Genomic DNA, 20582 nt, shown 5'->3' with positions numbered 1-20582 from the left:
CAGAGCTGAGTGCTCTTGCAGGGACACCGAGGCCCTGGGGTGGGGTGCAGGCCCAGACTGTCCCCACCCCTGTGAGGCACCCAGCCTGGAAGAGGAGGGACAGAGACCGGAAGGGGCCGAGGGGCTTGTACTCCAGGCCTTTCCCTGCAGCCGTGGCCACTCTCTACTCCCTGGTCACCCCGGAACCCTGGTGCCCCACAGCTGCCCCTCAGCTCCCTGAGGGGTGACTCATCCCCTGGGCTCTCCCCAGCCTGGGTCCCTCCTCACCTGCAGTCCCTCCTGACCCTCCCAGGAGCTCCCACGCCCCCCACTCTCTGCTGGCCCAAGCTCAACTTGGGGCCTCCCCCCAATTCACCCACCCCCGGAACCCCTCTTCCCTCCTGGGAGGCTGCTGCCCCTTTGCCCACACCACCTTCCTGGCTGGTAGCTCCCCCTCCCAGCCCACTTGTGCCCCACAGGGGACTCAGAGACCCTCCTCTCCATTTCCCCACAGCTGCCCCTCTGTGGCCATGACTGCACCGAGCACTCTGGCCACCGGCCTTCATGGCTCTGCTCTCACTGTACCCTCTCCCTGGCCCACGAACCCCAGCTCATCTTTCAGACCCAAGTTCAAGGTCACCTCCTGGGCTCTCCGGGCAATGGGGTTGGGCTGCCCAGGGCGCTGTCTCCCTGGCCTGCCGACTGCGGTGCTGTCGAGGAAAGGGGTCATCTCTGCCCATGCGCAGCAGGACACAGGCACACCCAGAAAGGTGCTGCTGGATGAGGGATGGCCAGGAGCGTGGGCTGGACCTGCGCCAGGGCAGGCGGGTGGGGCATGGGGGAGCGAGGTTCCCGGCAGCTCCCCTGTCCACACCCCGGGCCTGGGGTAGCAGCGTGTGCCTCGTCCTTCCCCCTCCTGCCAGCTCATCTCCTCCGGCCCCCTCCTGCCTCCCCCACTGCCCACCTGCCCCTTTGGCGCTGCCTTTGTACTCCGGGCTCACCCCCACAGGGGCACCCTTGTGCCTCTCTGCAAGGACGAGTGACAGCTGGTACCCAGGCCATGCCACACCCACAGAACCTCCCACACAGCCTGGGGCAGGACCGTGCCTTGCATGAGCGGTTGGGGGCACCCTCGTGGTAGCCCAGCCACCACTGCCTTCCCCGGAACTCCCTGACGGGGCCACCGACCTCTGCCCTTGAGGGATCTGCTCTCTGGTAGTTGGGGATCCCCGGAAGCCAACGCTAAGAAGGCCTCTCCGTGGGCTCCTTCTCCCCCACGCTGTGCCTTCCCTCATGGGCTCTATGGTCACTTGGGGGACCAGTTGCTCTGCAAGTGTCCACCCCAGGGGACAGTAGGGGGTCAGGGCATGAGGGGACAGAGACCTTGGTGGTCTGCGGGGAGACCTGTGTTCCCTGCTCCTGGCGGGTGTCTGGTCCCACTCCCCAGGCCTCTTGGGCAGCTCTCACCCACTGTGCCCAGGTTCCCTGTGGCCAAGAGGGTCCCCTGCAAGCCTAAAAGAAGAATTCTCCTAAGACAGGTGCCCTGCCTGGCCCCCAAGGCCAGCCCCCAAGCTCTCCCCATGACTCTGAGCCCGGCTTTGGGCACCAGACACAGGTGGGTGCCCCAAAGCCACCTGCAGGGACAGAGTCAAGCAGGGACGGAGCCCACCAGGGCAGGGGAGGAAAGGGCAGGACAGCTGGTGGCTGGAGGGGCCAGGCCGGCTCAGACCCCATCCCCCATCCTCCGACCCTGCCGGGGGGCCCACGAGGGGGTGCTGCAGAGGGAGGAGAGAGGGGGCTGGCCCCTCGAGTCAGGGCTGGGAGACAGTGGACATGTCCAGCAGGGGCAGCGCCTGGGCTGGGGATCCCCCCGACCGAGGATGGGGAGCTCTGAGCCTTCCTGGGGCCCGTTGGGGTCTGCCCACGCTGCTGCCCCGGGTAGAGCGAGGCCCCGTGGCAGACCCCGATGCAGGACCGCACTCCACGGCCCCCGGGGCTGAACCGATGGCCGCATGAGAGCCAGAACAGACACAGGAAACAGCCTAATTGCATTTGCTAAGGAACACCAAATCCCTTACAGCTGCGCTCGGGCCGAGCCAGGGGCCACGGGGCGGGGAGGGGGGTGGCCATCGCCGGCATCCTGACAGCTCCGAGGAGCCTGCCAAGGGGTCTGGGCTGCTGGCCGGGGAAGGGGGGCGCCTTTCCCAGGCCAGAGGCCCCCACCCCACCCCAGGAGAGCCGCCCCCTCTCAGTTCCCAGAACGGAGCCCAGCTGCGGAACAGTGAGGGGTGAGCTCACAGGAGGGGCCAGGAGGGGCTGCATGACTCACATCCTGGGGCTGGCGGGAGGGAGGAGTGGGGAGGGCTCCCTGTCCTCAGGTCGCTGGGTCTCCCAGCGCGGGGCATTGGGGAGACAGCAGAAGACCCCTGCCCCACATCCCTTCTCTGCTCCCCCCAAGCTCCTGCCTGTGGGAGCTTGGGGACCGCATGCCAATGGCAGGTCATGAAGGGTGACCCTCGGAGGGGCCGCCTCCCCAGGGATGCTGCTCTCTGTCTCCCTCCTGGGCCGCTGTCAAGGCGCCGGCAGGGGTGCTGGGCAGGGGGGACTGGGCCTGCCCATTCGCCCCTCACTTTGTTCCCACTTCCGCGTCTGCGTGTGCAGAGGGACGCCCGTCTGTGTGCAGGGGGTGTTTGGGGCCACGTACGGAGGGCGGGCGTGGGTGCCGACGTGGGCCTGAGTGGAGCTAGAGCCCACAGAGGGACTGTGTGTGTGCGCGTGCATGTGTGTGCACGTGTGTGTCTATGTGTGCAAGGAGGCCCAGCCAGGCACTGCGTGTCCGTGCATGGGGCTCTGCTGAGTGTTGGCCCGCACAGGGCTCTCGTGGCCGGGACCCATCACCGTAGGGGTGGACCCCGGGGGCTCAGCCCCTGTCTGTGTCGGGAGTGAGGGGACACATTGTGGGTTTTGCACTCAGATCTAGTGGGAGGGTCTGGGGAGCAGGAGTGATGGCCATGTTGGGGAGAGGCCCCACGGGGGTTCCAGACAGCAGGCCTGAGGGGGACCTGAGGCTCAGCTCTGGCCTCGGGCCACTCACGCCCCACCTGAGCCCACGCTTGCACACCTGTGCACTGTCCACTGGCCAGGACAAGACGACGTCCCAACACCAATGTGCCCACAGGCGTGTGCAGCTGGGACATGGGAGCGAGTAGAACAAGATGGCCAGTCCCGACAGGAACGGCTGGGAATTCCTCCTGGGGTGTCCCCAGGGGCTGCCCCACAAGAAGGTTGGGGGGCCCGTGCTCCACCCCACAGCTGGGATCCAGCACCGACTCCCACAGCACCCACGGGCTCCCACCCTCCATGAGGAGGGCCTTTGGGTGTGAATGGCGGAGAAGGACCTGGAGCCCAGGTCCCCAACAGCCCGAGAGCTCCCCAGGTTCTATCTCCCCAGAAAACATGGCCCTGCGGCTTCTGAGCAGGATGGGAGCTGGGTACGGGCCAGGAAGGGCTCCCTGGGGCCCTGGGGGCAGGGTTCGACGACACCGTGGAGGAGTGAGGGTAGGTGGACGGGGGTGCTGAGGTCTGAGCATGGCCGAGGTCCCCAGGGGCTGCCACGGGGAGAGGGGGCCCAGAGCGGGGGCTACACGGGGGCCTGGCTTTTGTCTGGAAGGCTCTGGGAGGACTGAAGGGAGATTAGATCGCGGCCAGCAGGGCAGCCGAGACTATGGAGCCGCCCCGGCCATCCTGGCCAAGGGTGGAGGCCCAGAAGGAGACGGCTGCAGGGTCAGGCAGCGGACACCACCAGGAAGAGACGGAGACCCTAGCCTGGGGCAGTGGGACCCCTGCAGAAGCAGAGACCAGGACTCCCCTCCCAGGGTCCAGGGGAGTTGGGGGAGGCAGGGCCATGTCGGTGGCCAAGGCCTAGGGTGTCTGCCCTCCCCCCGCCGGACACCAGTAATCTGAAACCTACTGGGACAGGGTCAGGGGAAACGGGCCGTGGGCCCCCAGTCCCAGGCCCACCTTATGAGGCCCCAAGGGAGGGACCCTGAGAAGCTGTGGGGTCAATGTGCACTGAGCGAGGGGCTCTGCAGGGGGTCTCAGTTCTTTGTCTGTGAAACAGCTCAGAGAGGGGTCAGGCTTGGGCTGGACGCAGCCTCTTCTGCAGGTCTTGGGCCCTCTTGGGGGGCCACCTTCTTCCAACACACCGGGTCCCTGGGGAGCAGGAGGGAGCACCTCAGCTGGGGGGGGGGCGTTGGCTTGGGAGGCAGCTGCCTCTCCAGGTCTACCCTGGGCCTGACTCCAGCCCAGACTGGCCATACCTGATGGGCTGCGGCTGGACCCCCAGATCGGGTAGGCCCCTGACACCTCCCGCCGCCTCTCCCCACGCCCTCTGTAGCCTGGCTCTGGGTGGGCCAAGGGAGCCCAGCTGGTGGAGGGGACCCAGGGGTTGCTGCAGGCCTGGCTGGACCCGGGAGCCCCTCCATCCCCAGGCCTGGAGAGCCCTGGGAGCTCCCCCCGGGTCCCGAGGGCACCTTGGTGACCAGCTCCCATGATCTCCACTCTATGCACAAGGAAACCGAGGCCCAGACAGCAGGCCTGCTGGGACTGCAGCGGCGGGGCACAGGCTGTGGTATGACTGTCTCTCGGTGTCCCCCAGGCTCACCACTCAGTGGAGCGTGGAAGATGAGGAAGAGGCTGCCCGGGAGCGGCGCCGTCGGGAGAGGGACAGCAAACTGCGGGCCCAGGACGAGGACGGGGGCAGCCGGGCCCCCCAGCTGCCTGAGCAGGAGACCCTGTAAGCTGCCTGCCTGGCCCGGCCTGGCCCCGTACCCCCAGGCAGAGGGGTGTGCTGGCAGTCAGGCCCTGGGCGAGGGGTCCCAGAGCAGGAGAGACCACGCAGGAGCTCATCCCAGCAGCAGAGGCAGGAGTGGGGACAGTTCTCAGGGTGGGGGTCCCCGCAGCCCCCGGCGCCAGCAGAGCCTGCTGGCTGGCCAGCCGGATGGACTCACGTGCGGCCACCCCTCCCAGCCGGACTCCCAGAGCGCTGACTCAGGCTCTGGCCGCCCCGAGCCGTTCTGGCCCCTGCTTGGACCGACACTGACCCCAGCTGCGCGGCCCTGGCCCCAGAGCCCCCCGCCCAAGCTCCCCGCTGCCGGTGACTCATGGAGGCCACGTCCAACTTGGCGGGCCGCAGGCCGGCTCGTTTCCTCCCTGGGCCCAGGAGGCCTCCGCGGCCGGGCTGGGCTGTTTTTACAATAATGCCCCCCTTCCTCCCACCGCTGTTTTGTTCCATTTTCTCCGAGTCAGCAGCTCCGGGCAGGGTGGGGTGCCGCGGCGGTCATGGCCCCTCCGGCCAGGGCCTCGGTCTAGATGGCAGGGGCTGGGGGTGGGTGGGGGAAGCCCACTAGCACCAGATCCCAGGCCTGCCTGGTGGGACAGGGTGCACGGGCTTCCTGGGGAAGGAGCATGTCACCAGAGCCCTGGGAGCACAGCTGAGGGGGCAGAGGGAGACAACCCCACACACGGGGACCCTAGGGTGACAGACGGGGCACAGCTCAGCAATCGGGGGTCCTAAACTGTTGGGGGAGCACAGCCCAGCTCTTGGGGAGCCTTAGACTGATGAGGGAGCCATAACTCATCTCTTGAGAGACCCTAGACTGAGGGGAGAGACAGTCCAGCTCTCAGGGGACCCTAAACTGATGGGGGAGTCATAGCCCAGTTCTCAGAAGACCCGAGATTTGGGGGGGAGCACAGCCCAGCTCTTGGGGAACCCTGGACTGGTGGAGGAAGCATAGCCCAGCTCTCAGGGGACCCTAGACTGATGGTAGAGACATGGTCCAGCTCTTAGAGAACCCTAGACTAATGGGGGAGGCATAGTCCATTCTCAGAAAACCCTAGGCTGATGGAGGAAGCATAGCCTATCTCTTAGGGAACCCTAGACTGATGGAGGAGCACAGCCCAGCTTAGGGTGCCTTAGACTGATGACAGAGGCATAGCTCAGCTCTTGGGGGACCCTAGACTGATGGGGGAGGCATGACCAGCTCTTGAGAGGCCCTGGACTGATGGGGAGGCACAGCCCAGCTATCAAGAGACCCCAGACTGATGGGGGAGTCACAATCCAGCTCTCAAGGGACTCTAGACTGATGGGGGAGGCATAGCCAGTTCTCAGAAGGCCCCAGACTGATGTAGGAGGCATAGCCTAGCTCTCAGGGAACTCTAGACTGATGGAAGAGGCATAGCCCAGCTCTTGAGAGGCCCTAGACTGATGGGAGAGGTATAGCCCAGTTCTCAGGGAACTCTAGACTGATGGTAGAGGCATAGCCCAGCTCTTGGGGAGCCCTGGACAATGGGGGAAGCAGAACACAGCTCTCAGGGGACCCTAGACTGATGGAGGAGTCACATCCCAACTCTCAAGAGACCCTAGACCAATGGGGGAGGCATAGCTCAGTTCTCAGAAGGCCCTAAACTAATGGTAGAGGTACACCCCAGCTCTCAGAGGACATTAGACTGATGGGGAAGGCATAGCCCAGCTCTCAGGGGACGCTTGACTGATGAAGGAGGCATAGCTCAGTCTTCAGAGGCCCTAGATGGATGGGGGGATATGCCCCAGCCCTGGGGGAGCACTGAACTGACGGAGGAAGCATTGCCTAACTCTCAGGGGACCCTAGACTAATGGGAGAGGCATAGCCCAGGTCTTAACAGGCCCTAGACTAAGGGGAGAAACATAGCCCACCTCTCAGGGGACCCTAGACTGATAGGAGAGGCATAGCCCAGTCCTCAGAGGCCCTAGACAGATGGGAGAGGCACAGCCCAGCTCTCAGGGAACCCTAGACTGATGGAGGAAGCATAGCCCATCTCTCGGGGAACCCTGGACTGATGGGGGAGGCACAGTCCAACACTCAAGAGACTCTAGACTGATGGGGGAGGCAAAGCTCAGCTCTCAGAAGGCCCTAGACTGATGGTAGAAGCACAGCGCTGCTCTGACAGGACCCTAGACTGATGGGGGAGGCACAGCCCAGCTCTTGGGGAGCCCTAAACTGATGGAAGAAGCATAGCCCAGCTCTCAGGGCATCCTAGAGTGATGGAGGAGGCATAACCCAGTCCTCAGAGGCCCTAGACAGATGGGAGAGACACAGCCCGGGCTTAACAGACCCTAGACTGATGGGAGAAGCATAGCCCAGCTCTCAGGGCACCCTAGACTGATGGGGGAGGCACAGCCCAGCTCTTTCGGAACCTTAGACTCATGAAAGAGATAGAGCCTGTTCTTGGGGCCCCCAGTTTAATAGGTGAGACACAACCTTGGCCTCAGGCAGCTCCAAACACAGTCCTGCCCTCAGGGACTCTCTGACCATGAGGAGGCTCAGCCCAGCTGTGGGGTGCTGCCTCGGCAGACAGGGCCTCCCACCCCTGGAGCCGGGGTCTGAGGCAGGGAGGAGGAATGTGGGTGGTGTGTCTGTGGCCCCTGGCGGCCGGGCTCTGAGGGGCGGGGGACACCCTGTACCGCTCTTTCAGCCTCAGCCTGAAGCCCGCAGAGGCTCCGGAACCGGATGAGGATGAGGGTTTCAGCGACTGGTCCCAGAAGCCTGAGCAGCAGCAGCAGCACTGGGGGGCTGGGGAGGCCCCTTGGGGCGAGAGTCCAGAGGGCCGGCAAGAGGAGGAGGACAGGCAAGTGGGGGTCAACGTCTGGAGGCAGGGCTGCCGGACAGGGGCTCTCTCCGAGCCCCCGACCTGCGCCTGAGAACCGGCCACCAGCCCCGCAAAGCGGCCTGGAGCGGCAGCAGGGGGAAGGGAGGAAGAGAGCTAGACGGCGGGGCGGCGGGCCGAGGGGCTGCGGGGAGGGCTGGGGAGGAAATCTCATTCCTGGGCTCCCCAGGGCCCCTGGGCCCCGTCCAGACCAGCTGCAGCCCCGGCCGGGGTGTTGCCACATCAGCACACATCTGCGGCCCGCTGACGCAATGGAGGCCCTGCGCCCCTGCCGCCCGCCCGCCCCTTCCTCCCTCGGGGCTGGCTGATCTCCATTCCCACGGAGGGGAGCAGGTATTTCCAGATGTGCGGGCCTGTGAGCCGGCCTGGAGGGACAAGCTTTCCAGATGTGCAGACGTGTTTGCTGGTCTGAACGGGGCAGGCAGGGCCGGGGGCCGAGGCGCCCCCGGGGCCCAGGGATGGGATGGGGGGCTGCTCCCGGAGCCCCACCTCCGCCTCAGTTCAGGGGTCTGAGTGCGCCCCACACCATGCTGTGGACAGGGTGCAACCTCTGCTCAGGGACTTCAGGCTTGGGGGGCAGGGTGCCCCTGGTACCTTGAGTGTCTCCAGACCCACGTCACTCCCCTCTCCGGGTCACCTCCCAGCCCTTCACGGCCCTCAGGAGGCTCGAGCTCTAGCTAAGACCCCTCCAGTGGTCCCACCACCCTTTCTTCACCCTATAAGCAAGCTCCCACACCCCAGGAGCCAGCTGCCTTGCCGGGGCCCTGGTCCTGGCCGGCCCCTGCCTACCAGCGCCCCCTCTGGGCCTCAGTTTCCCCCATTTGCCTTTGGGAGTCAGTGCACACTCTGCATTTCTAGGATGGGTCTGGGGTCAGCAAGGCTGGCTTATACACGGGTGTCTGGTGGCTCAGCCCCGCTGGCTCCCTCCTCTCTCCCGACAGCCACAGGCCGAGGCTGTTCCCAACAGCAGGGGGCACTTTGGCTCTTCGGTCCAACCTTCGTGCTCCCAAGCAGGCCTCCTCCCGCCCCACACCTGCCTAGTCCCCGCACCCGCAGCCGCTGAATGGGCCCTCTGTGTGCCTGCCACTGGCTGGGACCGACCCACCTTGGGCGGTGGGTCTGGGTGGCACTGGCACCAAGGGGCGTGAAATCATGGAAAATTCGAGAATTTCCCATCTTACCCAGGTTCAGTCCTGCTCAAATGCAGAGCCACGCTGGCTGCCAGCAGGCATGGCCAATGCAGGCCGCCCCTCTCCTCCGGGGCACAATCCTTGCTGTGGCCTCTACACTCGCCTTGTCCTCCAGCTGAGCGGCCCCCAAACTACCCACAGACCCTGCCCCCCTCCTTGGCCTACTTGCCCCCCTCTCAGAGCAGGGCAGGAACAAGTGGGGGCCGAGGCCGGCCGGATGGACACACACAAGCACAACCTGGGCTGGGTCCTACCTGGAAAGCTTGGAGACTGGGTCTAGCCTCAGAGTGTGGGTGGCCCCCAGTCAGAGGAAGCAGGGATGGGGGCTGGCTCTGAGGTCCTCGGACCCCTTTCCCCAGTGAGGCTGGGGTCAGGATTCCTCGGCACTCAATGGGTCCGACTGCCCTCGTCTTTCAGATGAGAAACTGAGGTTTGGAAACAGGAAGGGCCTTGAGGCAAGCAACTGAATGACCTTCCGTGGGCCTTCCTCTTCCTCCCCAGGCCCCACCAGCACGCCTTCGGGAGCCGGGATGGAGATGAGCAGAGCCCAGCCAGCGTTCACCCGGAGGAGCTGCGTCTGAGCCCCAGCTCCAAGCTCCAGGTGGGGCTGGGAGCAGAGGAGACCCAGTCCAGGAGCCCGGAGGGGACCATCCAGGACAGCCTGCGGCCAGGAGACGCTGGAGAGACAGAAGAGCAGGTGGTGGTTCCACTAGGGGTGGGCACTCTCCGAGCCCCGGGCGGGGTCTCTGCTGACAGTGTGTTCTGCTAGCCTTGCTGGTCTGGCTTCAAGTGGGACCCGCCCCCACCCCCCCAGACTCTAGCACCCACATTCTAGGAGGGTGGAGGGCCTTGCTGACCCTGGGATCAAGTGAGAACTGCGGAGAATTTGAGAACCAGAGCATGTCAGGGCTGGAACGGGCCTGAGGCCCAGGGAGGGGAAAATGTTTGCTCCAACAAGTCCTGGATGGGGCAGGAGAGGTGCAAATGGGGTGCGCTCATCATATAACCTCAGATGCTCTCTTTCTAGCACCACAAAAACCAGCAGCCCAGGACACCCATCCCCCTGGTCTTGGAGGGCGCTACTGAACAGGGCTCACCTCCCCTGAGCCCCAGCACCAAAGTAGGTCAAGGCCCAGAGCCTGCTGCCTTCTCTTTCCCAGAATCACGACCAAATGGAGCCCCAGAGAGGCAGCCACACGTCACCTCCGGGAACAGGGAGCACGTCCTGCCCTTTCTATGCTATTCCCCCAAGCCCAGCACTCAGCCCAACCCTGAGAAATGAATCAGTGGAAGGCTGGACTGGTGGACGGGAGCCACGGGGGCAATGGGGGGGGCTCTGGCTGAAGGCTCACGTCTCTGCTTGCTCTCTCCAGCTCATCGACAGAACCGAGTCCCTGAACCGCTCCATCAAGAAGAGGTGTGTCTGCTGTTTTCCAGACTAGGACTCGGGGTTCCCCAAGAGAGGGCTGGAGAGGGGTCTGGGGGCCAGAGATCCAGGGGCCTGAGGGGTGGTCTGCACAAGCCAGGTGAGCGAGCGTGGGGCGTGACCCTCCTCCCGCCCTCCAGTAACAGTGTGAAGAAGTCCCAGCCAGCCCTGCCCATCTCCAAGATCGACGAGCGGCTGGAGCAGTACACTCAGGCCATCGAGGTATGCTTAGGCCTCGCCTTTTCTGCTGGGTCCCTCCTCCATCCACGCACCCACTGTGCCATCCAACCGAGACCCTCTGTCCAGGACCTCTCTGTCCAACCAGGACCCCTCCATCCAGTCACGACCCCTTCGTCCAAACAATGCGCCTCCATTCAACCAACACCACTCCAACCAGTCAGCGCCCGTCTGTCAGCCAGTGTTCCTCCGTCCAACCCGCGTCCTCCCATGTGAACGACACCCCCCGTCCAGCCACCACTCATTCCAGCCTGCAGCCCTCCATCCAGCCAACACCCACTCCTCTAACCTATGTTCTTTTTAAAAAAAGATTTTACTGATTTCCTTGGGGGAAAGAGAGTGAATGAGGGAGTGGATGAGTGGAGGGAGGGGCAGAGGGAGAAGCAGAGGCAGCCCCCCGCTGGGCACCAGGGCACCACCTGGGCTCACCCCAGGACTCTGAGACCCTGACTTGGGCTGAAGGCACACACTTAACCGACTGAGCCACCCAGGCGCCCCTAACCTATATTCTCATGTCCGACAATGCCCCCTCCCTCCAGCCACCACTCACTCCAGTCCACACCCCCCTGCAACCCACACCCCCCACCGCGGCAACACTCTTTGCTCCAACCCACACCCCTCCATCCGACCCTGGCTCCTCCAGCCCAGCGTCGCGAGCAGCACCCTCTCTGTCCCTACCCCCACTGTGTCCCCTGCGCTTTTCGGATTAAGAGGCTGTTTCCCAAGGACACCGAATGGAGGACCGTGCGTTTTTTGTCCCAGCACTCTGCTCTAGCCCTTCGCGGGGAAGGCGCTCCTGTGGAGACGCAAAGACATGGAGGAAATCGTCTGTATGCCGGACAGTCTCACACTGGCCTCACTGACGTGTCTCCTGTGGCTGCTCACTAAAGCAGGCTCCTTCTCCTCTGCAGAGTGCCGGCCGGGCCTCCAAGCTAACGCGCCAGCCCTCCATCGAGCTGCCCAGCATGGCCGTGGCGAGCACCAAGAGCCGGTGGGAGACGGGAGAGGTGCAGGCCCAGTCCACGGCCAAGGCCTCCTCCTGCAAGGTAGGACTCATCCCGGGGCGAGGCTCACCCCTCGGCAAGGCGAGTATGAGACTATCCAGGCTGAAGTGTGGGGAGACAGAGCACTGGGACATTTGGGGGGTGGCCATCACCGGGCTGGCCCCAGAGTGGGAGGTCATGCGGGACAACGGCTTGGCCCAGGGCAGGTGGATGGTGCCGTCTTCCCTCTCCTACCTCCTCCCCCGGGCTCTCACATAGGGAGGCAGGTGGGCAGGCCTAGGCCCCAGTCTGGTAAGGCCAGGCAGGAGAGAGAGTTCTCTGTAGTGTAGGGTCTGCACCTGTGACATGTCCTTCCTGTGCCCCCAGGATATTGTAGCTGGAGACATGAGCAAGAAAAGCCTCTGGGAGCAGAAAGGAGGCTCCAAGGCACCATCAACAATGAAGGTAGGGTGTAAACATGGTTGACAGAGGGACGGCAGGTCCGGCAGTCAAGAGCAAAGAGGGGCCGTCCTCGGTGCACCTGGAGGGCTCCCCAGAGGCAACATTGTGGCCCTTCTGCGGCTCTCACCTTTGCTCCCGGCCTCCTTCCCCAGCAGAGCACCCCATCTGGAAAGAGGTACAAGTTCGTGGCCACCGGACATGGGAAGTATGAGAAGGTGCTCGTGGACGAGGGCTCAGGGCCCTAGGCGGCCCTTTCTGGTAAGTCCAGGCCAGTGGCCCGAGCACGAAGCGTCGCATGTGGGAACGTGGTGGCGCGGACAGGGCCTGCGTGTTACAAGCTGCCAGGGCGGCCTCAGGGCTCCCCGGAACCCGGGCATGGCTCCGTCTCCCCACCGTGCAGACCCCCCGAACCAAGCCGCATCTTACGCTGAACGCAGATGCTGCTCTCCCGCTGCCAGCTTCAGCCTTTTCCAGCTCCGCACCGCGGGGGGATCGGACCTGCTTCCAGGAGGCCAGTGAGCTCATCCTGGCCACTGCAGGGCAGAGGAAATAGACGGGAATGTCCTGGGAGCTCGGGTCTGGGTCTTCAAGGGGCAAGAACCTTGGTCTCACTCCCCTGATGGGGGTCCACTCCAGTCTCCACCCCTGCCCATCCCCTGGTGAAGAAACTTGGCCCAGTGCCACAGTGAGACACACTTTATTAGTGGCCCGGGTCTCAGGGTCCATGGACAGCTCCCATCACGCCTCGGGTGACACAGTGGGCCACCTACTGGCTGCTGGTTCCCTTTCTGTGTCCTGCTCCCAGTCACCTCCATGGCCCTCTCCCATCACTGCTGACCCCATCAGGGCCCTGACCCTTGCCCTGGCTGTACACTGGGGCCCGAAAGCTGGTGGAGGCCTGGGGTCTCCACTGCACCACCCACCCTGCTGGGGTGTTCTCCTGCCCCAGGACTGAGGGCACCCTCCTCACCTGTCCAGCGAAGCTGGCTCCTGACTGATGGTGAGACCGTCCCCCTACCTCCCAGTAGCGAGCCCCACTCATGCTTTGGCCCCTCGGTGAGAGAATCTGAGGGGGGCACCAGAAGGGACAAGGCCTGGGGTCCGGCTCCCTAAAATGCGGAGCCTCTGCCTCAGCTCCTGGAGCCCACCGACAGCTGACTCCCCCGACCGGTCCCACTCTGCACAGCAAATGTCAATCTGTCCCCAGACTTTCACAGCGGGCAGGGAGCGGGGGGCGCCAGGAGCTAGCCCCAAAATCCTCCTCGCCCTGACGAGCCTCAGAGATCTTGTCAGGCTCAGAGACCCTCCCTGCCTGCCTGCAGCCCCTTGGGAACCCCAGACACACTCCTGCCCCTCTTTGCCCCAGGGCCCAAGCCTAGGGCTGGCCATGCGGATCAACTCCCCCACCCCCCCACAGCGTGGTGCACTTTCCTTCTCACACGAGCCTTTCCCCCATCAGCCCCCACACTCTACCCCCACACAGACCCCTCCACCCTCACCCCACCTGCCCCCAACCTCATCGCCCTTCTGCTGCCCTCCTTCAGGCCACCACCCACCCGCCCTCCCCGCTCCTGGCTGCCAGCATCCATCTGGCCCCAGCGTCCTCTTCAGGGGCCGTGGCCTCCCCCTGGACCCCCTGTCCCTCTTCAGTCTGCACCATGGTCCGGGCCCTGGGGCCACCAGGGCCAATCACTGGAGCCTCCAGCCGGCCGCCGTCCGGTTGAAGTTCTTGGGCTTGGGGCTCAGGTCCAGGATGGGGCGGACGGTGGGAGGGGGCCGGGTGGCCGCCTCCTGCAGCTTCCGGGCGTTGAACCGCGGCCTGCACAGGAAGGGTAGGCGGCCCAGGCCAGCCAGGGCACTAGCCCTGTTCTCAGGCCCGGCCGGGCCGCTTTGGGTCTTGGCCACCGACATGCGATACAGCACTGCATCCCACATCCTGGAGGCCCGGGAGGCCGGGGGCTGGGACACTGGGCCCATGGGGGCTGTCACCGCCTGCTCCCCGCGCTCCGGACTCTGCTCCGGCCCCAGCAATGGGGGCGCTTCCGCCTCCTCCACCAGCTGCTTCTTGAGGAGCATCCAGCCACTGAGCTGGGGCTTGGCAGCCACCCTGGGGACAGGGCACCGGTGCGGACCTGATAGTGGGGCGGGGGGTGAGGCCCCACAGGGTCTGGAGCCCAGCTCGGCCTCAGCGGCAGGCCCCGATGCAGGAAGACGCTCCAAGGGCTCCCCAGCAGGGCCCTCGGGGGCGGGCTCATGAGGCGAGGGTCCCCGGGAGCAGGAGGTAGAGGCAACAGGCAGCACAACCCGAATGCTGCCCTCTCTGGGCACTGAGACCTCAGAGCCCGGGGGCGGCCTTGGTGCGGGGGGCACCTCAGGCCAGGGACTGGCTGCCTCAGTGGGAAGCGGGCGGATGTGAGCCATGGGAACCAGGGGCTGGGCCCCAGGAGGGCATGGGGCTATGTCTTGGTCCTGCCCTCCAGGCCCCCCATCTGGGGCCATCTGCTGGGGCTCAGGGGTCCCGGCCTGTGGGGATGGCACTAGCCGGATGTGCAAGTGGCTGACGTGGGTGAGCCCTGCCGTGGGGGCCGAGACCTGTGTGAGGCCGCTGGGCGGCCAGGTGGGGGCCGGAGCCGGGCTCGAAAGCTGGGGCCCCGTGGCCTTGAAGTGTGTGGCCAGGCTCCTGCGCTGGGTGAAGCTGAAGGGGAGCAGGGATTTCTGCAGAGGTGACGCCACGTGGTGGATGACGGAGCTGCGGGCGGAGCGTGGCAGGGCAGCCACGGGGCGCGAGGCCTCTGTGGGAGGTGGGGCCTCCATGGGGCACGGGGCCGTGGGCTCCTGGTCGTGGCTGGCCTCGCTCACGGGGGACAGGGAGGTTCGGAAAGCCCCCAGTGGCACAGGAGGCCCGGCCCCCGTCATCCTCTTCCGGGCGGCCTTCCTCAGAAGCTTCTGCAGACGCACATTGTCCTTCCCCGGCTTGGGCAGCAGGGGCGGCGGGGGTCCAGAGGGCCCCTGGGGGCACAGGCCAGCCACGATGAGCATCGTCGCACCCTGGGGAGCAGAGACGCAGCCATAAGGCTCACCCTCCTCACAGCCAGCACCCCTCCCGCAAGGGGCACGCGGCTCCCCCTTATGTGGGAGGCCCGGAGGCCCAGGGGTCCCCGCCTGACCGGCAGGAGCTCTGCTTTCCAACCACTTGGCACCCACTGGGGGTGTCCCTAGCAGATCCGTCTGCGTCAGCAACTCTGTGGGGCGGCTGCCCCTCACGCCGACTTAGAAGGCCGTCCACAGAGGCCCGGGGCCCTCGGCGGGTGACGGACGAGGATGCCCCCCGGTGCACAGCCTGGGCCGTGGGGCCCACGGGCGCGCTCCAAGGGGAGGCACGTGCTGGGCCGGCGGCCGGCCAGGGCAGGAAGAGCGCCTGCCCGCAGACGCGTGAGGGGCGCCGCGCCGTCGCCGGTCAGACCACAGGCTCGTCCACTGCGAGCCAGCGGCGAGGACGGCGGCCAGAGGCTTCATCATCAGAGGTAGATTGGCCGGGAGGTGGGAGCAATTTTCGCTGAGCTACGCTAAATGGGATATTCCCGCAGACATCCTGGCTGGGGTGGTCCTGGCCAAGCCGCCTGCCCTGGTTTCTGGGCGCCACGTGCTTGCAAGGACGTTGACAAATGGCGTCTGGGCCAAGCCAGAGGCCGGCCAGTTTGTGGGAGGAAGGAGGCCTGGAGCTGCCGCCTTGTGGGGGCTGGCTCTGTCAGGCGAGAGCGGATCTGCCTGGGGCTCACTCTTGGCTGCGCCTGCTTCTCGGGGCCCAGGACCCCAGGAACCGCGGGAATGCCAGGTTCCACTCTAGGGCTGCGTGGCCAGCGGGCGAGCAGGCGATGGGCAGAACCCCCTCCACCCTGAGTCCCACAGAGGCTCGGGGTCCCGGGGCCCAGCGTTGGGGAAGCAAGCTTCCCAGGTGGGAGCAGACACAGCGTTTCGGCAGCCGGAATAAGGAGGCTGCCCCTGAGCGGAGGGGGAAGCATAGGCAGGGCCCGGGTGGCCATCGGAGCCAGGCTGGTGGCACAGAGGGCTGGGCAGGTCGCCCCTCCCTAGACCGCAGCCTCATGCTCCTGCACACCCCTGTGCTTCAGCTCTCCTGAGACTACTGGTACCTCTTGGGAGCAACCTCCATGCTGGGATTGGGGGGAGTCCTGCCCGAAGCCCACCCTGGCCCTGCCTCGAGAGCTGCTGCCATGGCCCGCTTGGCCTGCCCACACCCCTCCATTACCCACTACAATCGCCACCTCTCTGCTCCTCAACCCCCTGACCTCTGTCCCCTCCCGCTCTCTGACACCCACTCTGCCTCTCGTGGCAGGGGCAGGAAAGGGACTGTCACTGGTGATTGACCCAAGGAGCCACCCCTCGCAGAGGCCAAGGGTTGCCAAGGAAGGCCCAGGATGGGCCGAGAGAGAACACCTGCTGGGGGATCTCCAGGTCAAGAGAGAGCACCTCCTGCACCACACGCTCAGGCCCCTGCCGGCCCCCAAGCCCTGCTCGCAGCCTCCTCCTAGTGAGGTAAAGCCCTCGTGTGTTCCAAATGCTCATTCTGTGTTCACTAACTGGGGGAAGGACGAGGGAGCGGTGTCGGCCCAGGCGGGGAGCCCTCCCCACCCACCCCGGACAGTGGTAGCACCCAGGCCCCCGGCCTCCAGGTTCCGACACCCTGTCCTGTCCCATGGCCTTCTGCAGTGTTAGACTCTGGGATCTGAGGTGTATGGTGGCTTAAGTCCGGGGCTCATGATGGCTGAGATCCAGTCCTCTCCCAGAGCACCTGTGATGCTTCCCCCCTTGACTGGCCTGATTAAACTTTACTGCGCTTGAAACAGTGTGCATTTCTGGTCTTTGTCTCTAGACCGTGCCCCCCTCCCAAAAGAACAACCCCCCTCCCCACTTGGGGTTATTCCCTATCCTGGCACCTGGGTGTTGCTCAGTGAAGATGTAGTGGATGGACAGATGTAGGTGGTGGACAATGGGAGGGTGGAGATTGGTGGGTGGATGGATGGATGAAGAGAGGGATGAATGGGTGGAGGGATGAAAGATAGAAGGGTGGACGGACAGATGTAGATGATGGATGATGAGTGAAGGGGTGGAGAGATGGGTGGATGGACGGATGGGTGGGTGGTTGGGTGAAGGGATGATAGATGGAAGGGTGGGTAGATGGATGGATGGGAGGTTGGATGGATGAGTGGACGGATGGATGGATGGACAGATGATGTATGATCGGTGAAGGGGTGGAAGAATGGATGATAGTTGGAAGGGTGAGTAGATGGATCAGTGGAAAGATGGGTGGATGGATGGATGATGGGTAGATGGTTGGATGGATGGATGCGTGGATGGGTGGATGGATGGATGGGTGGATGGATGGAAGGATGATGGGTGGAAGGGTGGGTAAATGAGTGGATGGGTAGGTGGGTGAAGGGGTGAGGGGAGGGAGGGTAGATGGACTGATGTATAAATAGACGAAATGAATAAATAGTGGGTGGACAGCCGGCTGGGGGGCTGGGTGAGTGTGCTGGTAGTGAGTGTGCTTGCTGCACGCTGGTTGGACGGACAGTGGAAGGGAGGAAGGCAGCTAGTGAACGTGAGAATGGATGCATGGGAACAAATGGTTGGGTGGGTCAGGAGTGGACCAGAGTGTGAAGGGGGAGACAGGCTGGAGGCCGTGCTCCCCAGCCCTGGGCCCTGATGCCCTCATCATCTGGGGAACCCATTCAAAGGGCAGGATGGCTACACCTCTGGCATTCTAGGCCTGGCTCTGCTTGAATGTCCGTTTTTTGAGGTCTTCGGGTCGCAATCTGCCTGCCTCCCCGAGGATGGGGTAAATAGGTCCAACTCCAGACTGTTCAGACTCCACGAAGCCATGGCCATCTCCTCCCACCACAGCCCACCTCAGAGACTGCTCTGCTAGGGGGGACTTCCCCCAGAGGACACGCCACTCTCTCCCTTCTCACCCAGCTGGATGGGACAAGGGCAGCAGCAGAGTTGACCACAAAAGGTCCAGGGCTGGACACAGAGCAGGGACCGGAGTAGATGGCACCATGGGATGGGAGGCAGGTGGGGGGATGGTGCCAGCCAGCCAGCCACGCAGCCCTGACCCATGCGGGCCCCGCTCAACCTGCTTATCGCCCTGGAGATGAAGACCCAGGGCTTGATGCCTCTGAGTACCGGTGACCCCACCGCGGCCGTGATGGCAAGCCACCACCTCCCAGAGACTTTGGGTCAGGGCCTACCCACTAAAGGGTCCTGAGGATCGGAATGGTCTCTGCCCAAGGGGTCCCTGGCCCGGGATGTCCTGACTGCCTGAGAGCCCCGTCTGCCCCACCACTCCTCTGCCCCCGACACAGGAGCCAACCTGTCCTCTACAGGTCCTGAAGGAGCACCAGGGTGTGGGGTGGCAGGTGCCCAGGGCTGGGGAAGGACTGTCCCCGAAGTGCTGTGTCAGCAGCTTCTCTCTGGGGCCTGGCAGAGCCCAAGTTGGTGATGCTGGCACCAGCAAGGGCGCCCAGAACCCATTCAAGGTCCCTTGGGCCCCTCCACCCTCATCCATGCAAACTGGGGCCACGACCCAGACTGTGAGGGGCCCTGATCTCCCCCCACCCACCCTGGGGTCACCTCTGAGGACAGCTGGAGCCAAGACATTTGGGGTACCGCCTCTCCTCACGGCTTCCTCCCTGCTCTGTGGCCTCAACAGCTTTGCTGGCTTCAGAAGCCCACACCCCACCATCCCTGGGCCAAGCTGTCCCCGAGGTCCCCCTAGCCAACCCCTTTCTGGGGTGGAGATCAGTCCTCCGCCCAACCAGGGCTGGGCCACCCTATCCCTTGCTTCCACCCCGGGCCTCCAGACCCCCTGCAGGCCCAGAGCAGGCTCCGGCCCGGCCCTCTCCTCCCACCCAAACTGGGCCAGGCCCGTGGACTGGGGTGTGGATTACCTGTCGAAGGCTCTCAGAGGCCTGCGGCCTGTCCAGCAGTGCCGACTCAATACTGTCCCGCTGCACCACGGGCCTGGTGCCCCGAGGAGGAGGTCACGGATGCCCAAAATAAAACCTGTGCGATTCCTCTGACCTCAGCGCCCGCTCCCTGGCTCACCCACTCACGGGAGAGCACCTGCCAGAGGCCAAGGCCACTGAGCGGGCAGCCACCCTCCTCTGCTGGACGAGCAGGGCCACTGCAGCGTCCGGGCAGAGCCACCGCAGGTGCAGCTGCTAAGAACCAGCAGCTCCCAGGAGCCGGGCACCCATGGGCTGAGCGGGGCTGGATGTGCGCAGGGCCTCCCGGGCCAGACTCCAGCACGGCCTACAAACAAGGCCAAATGCTCCAGAATGTGCTGTCCTCACGTGTGTGCCCACATCTGTCCGTGCATGTAGGTTTGGGGGCTGTGCTCAGGTCTCCGAGCAGAGCAACAAGAGCCAGTGAAATCCCGACCATGGGGACGAGGCAGTCACGGCAAGCCCGCAGGAGCTACGGTGGGGGCTTCCCTGGAAGGGACTCTGCGGGTGGCCCCACTGGGCAGAGTTGGCCAAGGGTCAAGGGCGTGTGGCCCTCCAAGACCTTGCTGGTCCATGGACCCAGACAGGTGGAGGGAACAGCACTCAGAGAAGGAGGGCAGGGCCGTCCCCAGCAGCTCGGGCCTCGGGGGGGCAGGCAGGAGAGGGTCTCTGTGTCCCCTCGCTGTATGGCTGTAGGTATGCCTGTCCTGTCTTGGGTCCCTGTGGCCTTATCCCCAGTTTGGGGGGACTGAATGAGGTGCTAGTGGGACCCTTCCAGAAGGCTCCGAGGACCACAGGCCGTGCGGAGCTGGGGCTGGGGCATGAGTCTCCTGCCCGCCACGCTGTCGTCCCTGACTCAAAGCCTCCAGAGGGCAGGGGCCTCGGTTGCTCTCCCCAGGGCTCACCCTGTCCCACGTGCTGGCTCACCAGCTATTGCCCTGGACCAAGCTGTCCCGCGGACCCCACTGTCCGTGCTTGGCGGCCCCTTGCCCAGAGCCCTCAGGTCGAGAAGGAGCGGCCCGATGGCTGTGGCCCTTCTCCATCTCTCGGTTTCCCTAGCCAAGCGACAAGCAAGGGGACCATCAGAGGCCCGGGCAAGATGTCTGCCAGCTGGATGGTGCCACCTAGAGTCCCGAGGACAAAAGGTGCCACGTGGAGTCCCATGGACAGAAAGGCCAGGCACCCCCAGCCCAGGGCGGAACGTGCGGTGAGAGGCTTGCGGAGCTCGGCTGTGGGGCCAGAGGCCCCCATGGTCTGGACCCCCAGACGGGGAGCTCCCAGGCTGAGGGTAGAGGTGTGGCCCTGGCCTTGGGGAGGGCCAGCCCCTGGGTGACGAGGACCCTCAGTGCTCGAGCTCCTGCCTGGGCTGTAACTTCTTGAACCCGTCTGTCCCGCACGCCCCAGGTCTGGGCACCAAGTGGGGCTCAGGCACGACAGACACCTGGCTGAGGACTCGCAGAGCCCTCCACTCCACAGGAGACCCAGGCCCTCGGGCCACGCGCTCTGACGGAGGAGGCAGGTGGGGCTGCGGCGAGGGACCCATGCCCCAGACACTGCAGAGGGCGGGTGGCTGGGC

The 20582-nt window shown here is 64.8% G+C and overlaps 2 protein-coding genes across 8 annotated transcripts in view; one reads left to right on the top strand and one right to left on the bottom strand.

The window, feature by feature from the left end:
* LSP1 (lymphocyte specific protein 1) overlaps positions 1 to 16843 on the top strand; it is a 37666-nt gene extending 20823 nt beyond the window's left edge. For 3 of the 7 annotated variants that reach the window (XM_047690298.1, XM_047690303.1, XM_047690302.1), the window contains exons 2-11: positions 4637 to 4774; positions 7492 to 7644; positions 9375 to 9570; positions 9901 to 9993; positions 10247 to 10290; positions 10440 to 10521; positions 11448 to 11582; positions 11907 to 11984; positions 12134 to 12239; positions 16336 to 16843. In XM_047690298.1, the coding sequence (XP_047546254.1) occupies positions 4637 to 4774; positions 7492 to 7644; positions 9375 to 9570; positions 9901 to 9993; positions 10247 to 10290; positions 10440 to 10521; positions 11448 to 11582; positions 11907 to 11984; positions 12134 to 12226 (1012 nt within the window). In that variant the 3' untranslated portion in view covers positions 12227 to 12239; positions 16336 to 16843. The other 4 variants (XM_047690300.1, XM_047690301.1, XM_047690299.1 and 1 more) reach the window with 4 other exon arrangements.
* On the bottom strand, positions 13476 to 19094 carry PRR33 (proline rich 33). The gene is made up of 2 exons (XM_047690297.1): positions 18950 to 19094; positions 13476 to 15029 (listed from the first exon to the last, which is right to left on the bottom strand). The coding sequence occupies exon 2, from the start codon at positions 15018 to 15020 to the stop codon at positions 13671 to 13673; it is 1350 nt and encodes a 449-aa protein (XP_047546253.1). The 5' UTR covers positions 15021 to 15029; positions 18950 to 19094; the 3' UTR covers positions 13476 to 13670.
* Positions 19095 to 20582: the final 1488 nt, after the last annotated feature.

The sequence above is a fragment of the Lutra lutra genome, chromosome 10 (genome assembly GCF_902655055.1).
Source record: "Lutra lutra chromosome 10, mLutLut1.2, whole genome shotgun sequence".
Classification (NCBI taxonomy): domain Eukaryota; kingdom Metazoa; phylum Chordata; class Mammalia; order Carnivora; family Mustelidae; genus Lutra; species Lutra lutra.
The sequence above is the reverse complement of the archived record's forward strand: the minus strand, read 5'-3'. Positions and strand labels throughout refer to the sequence as shown.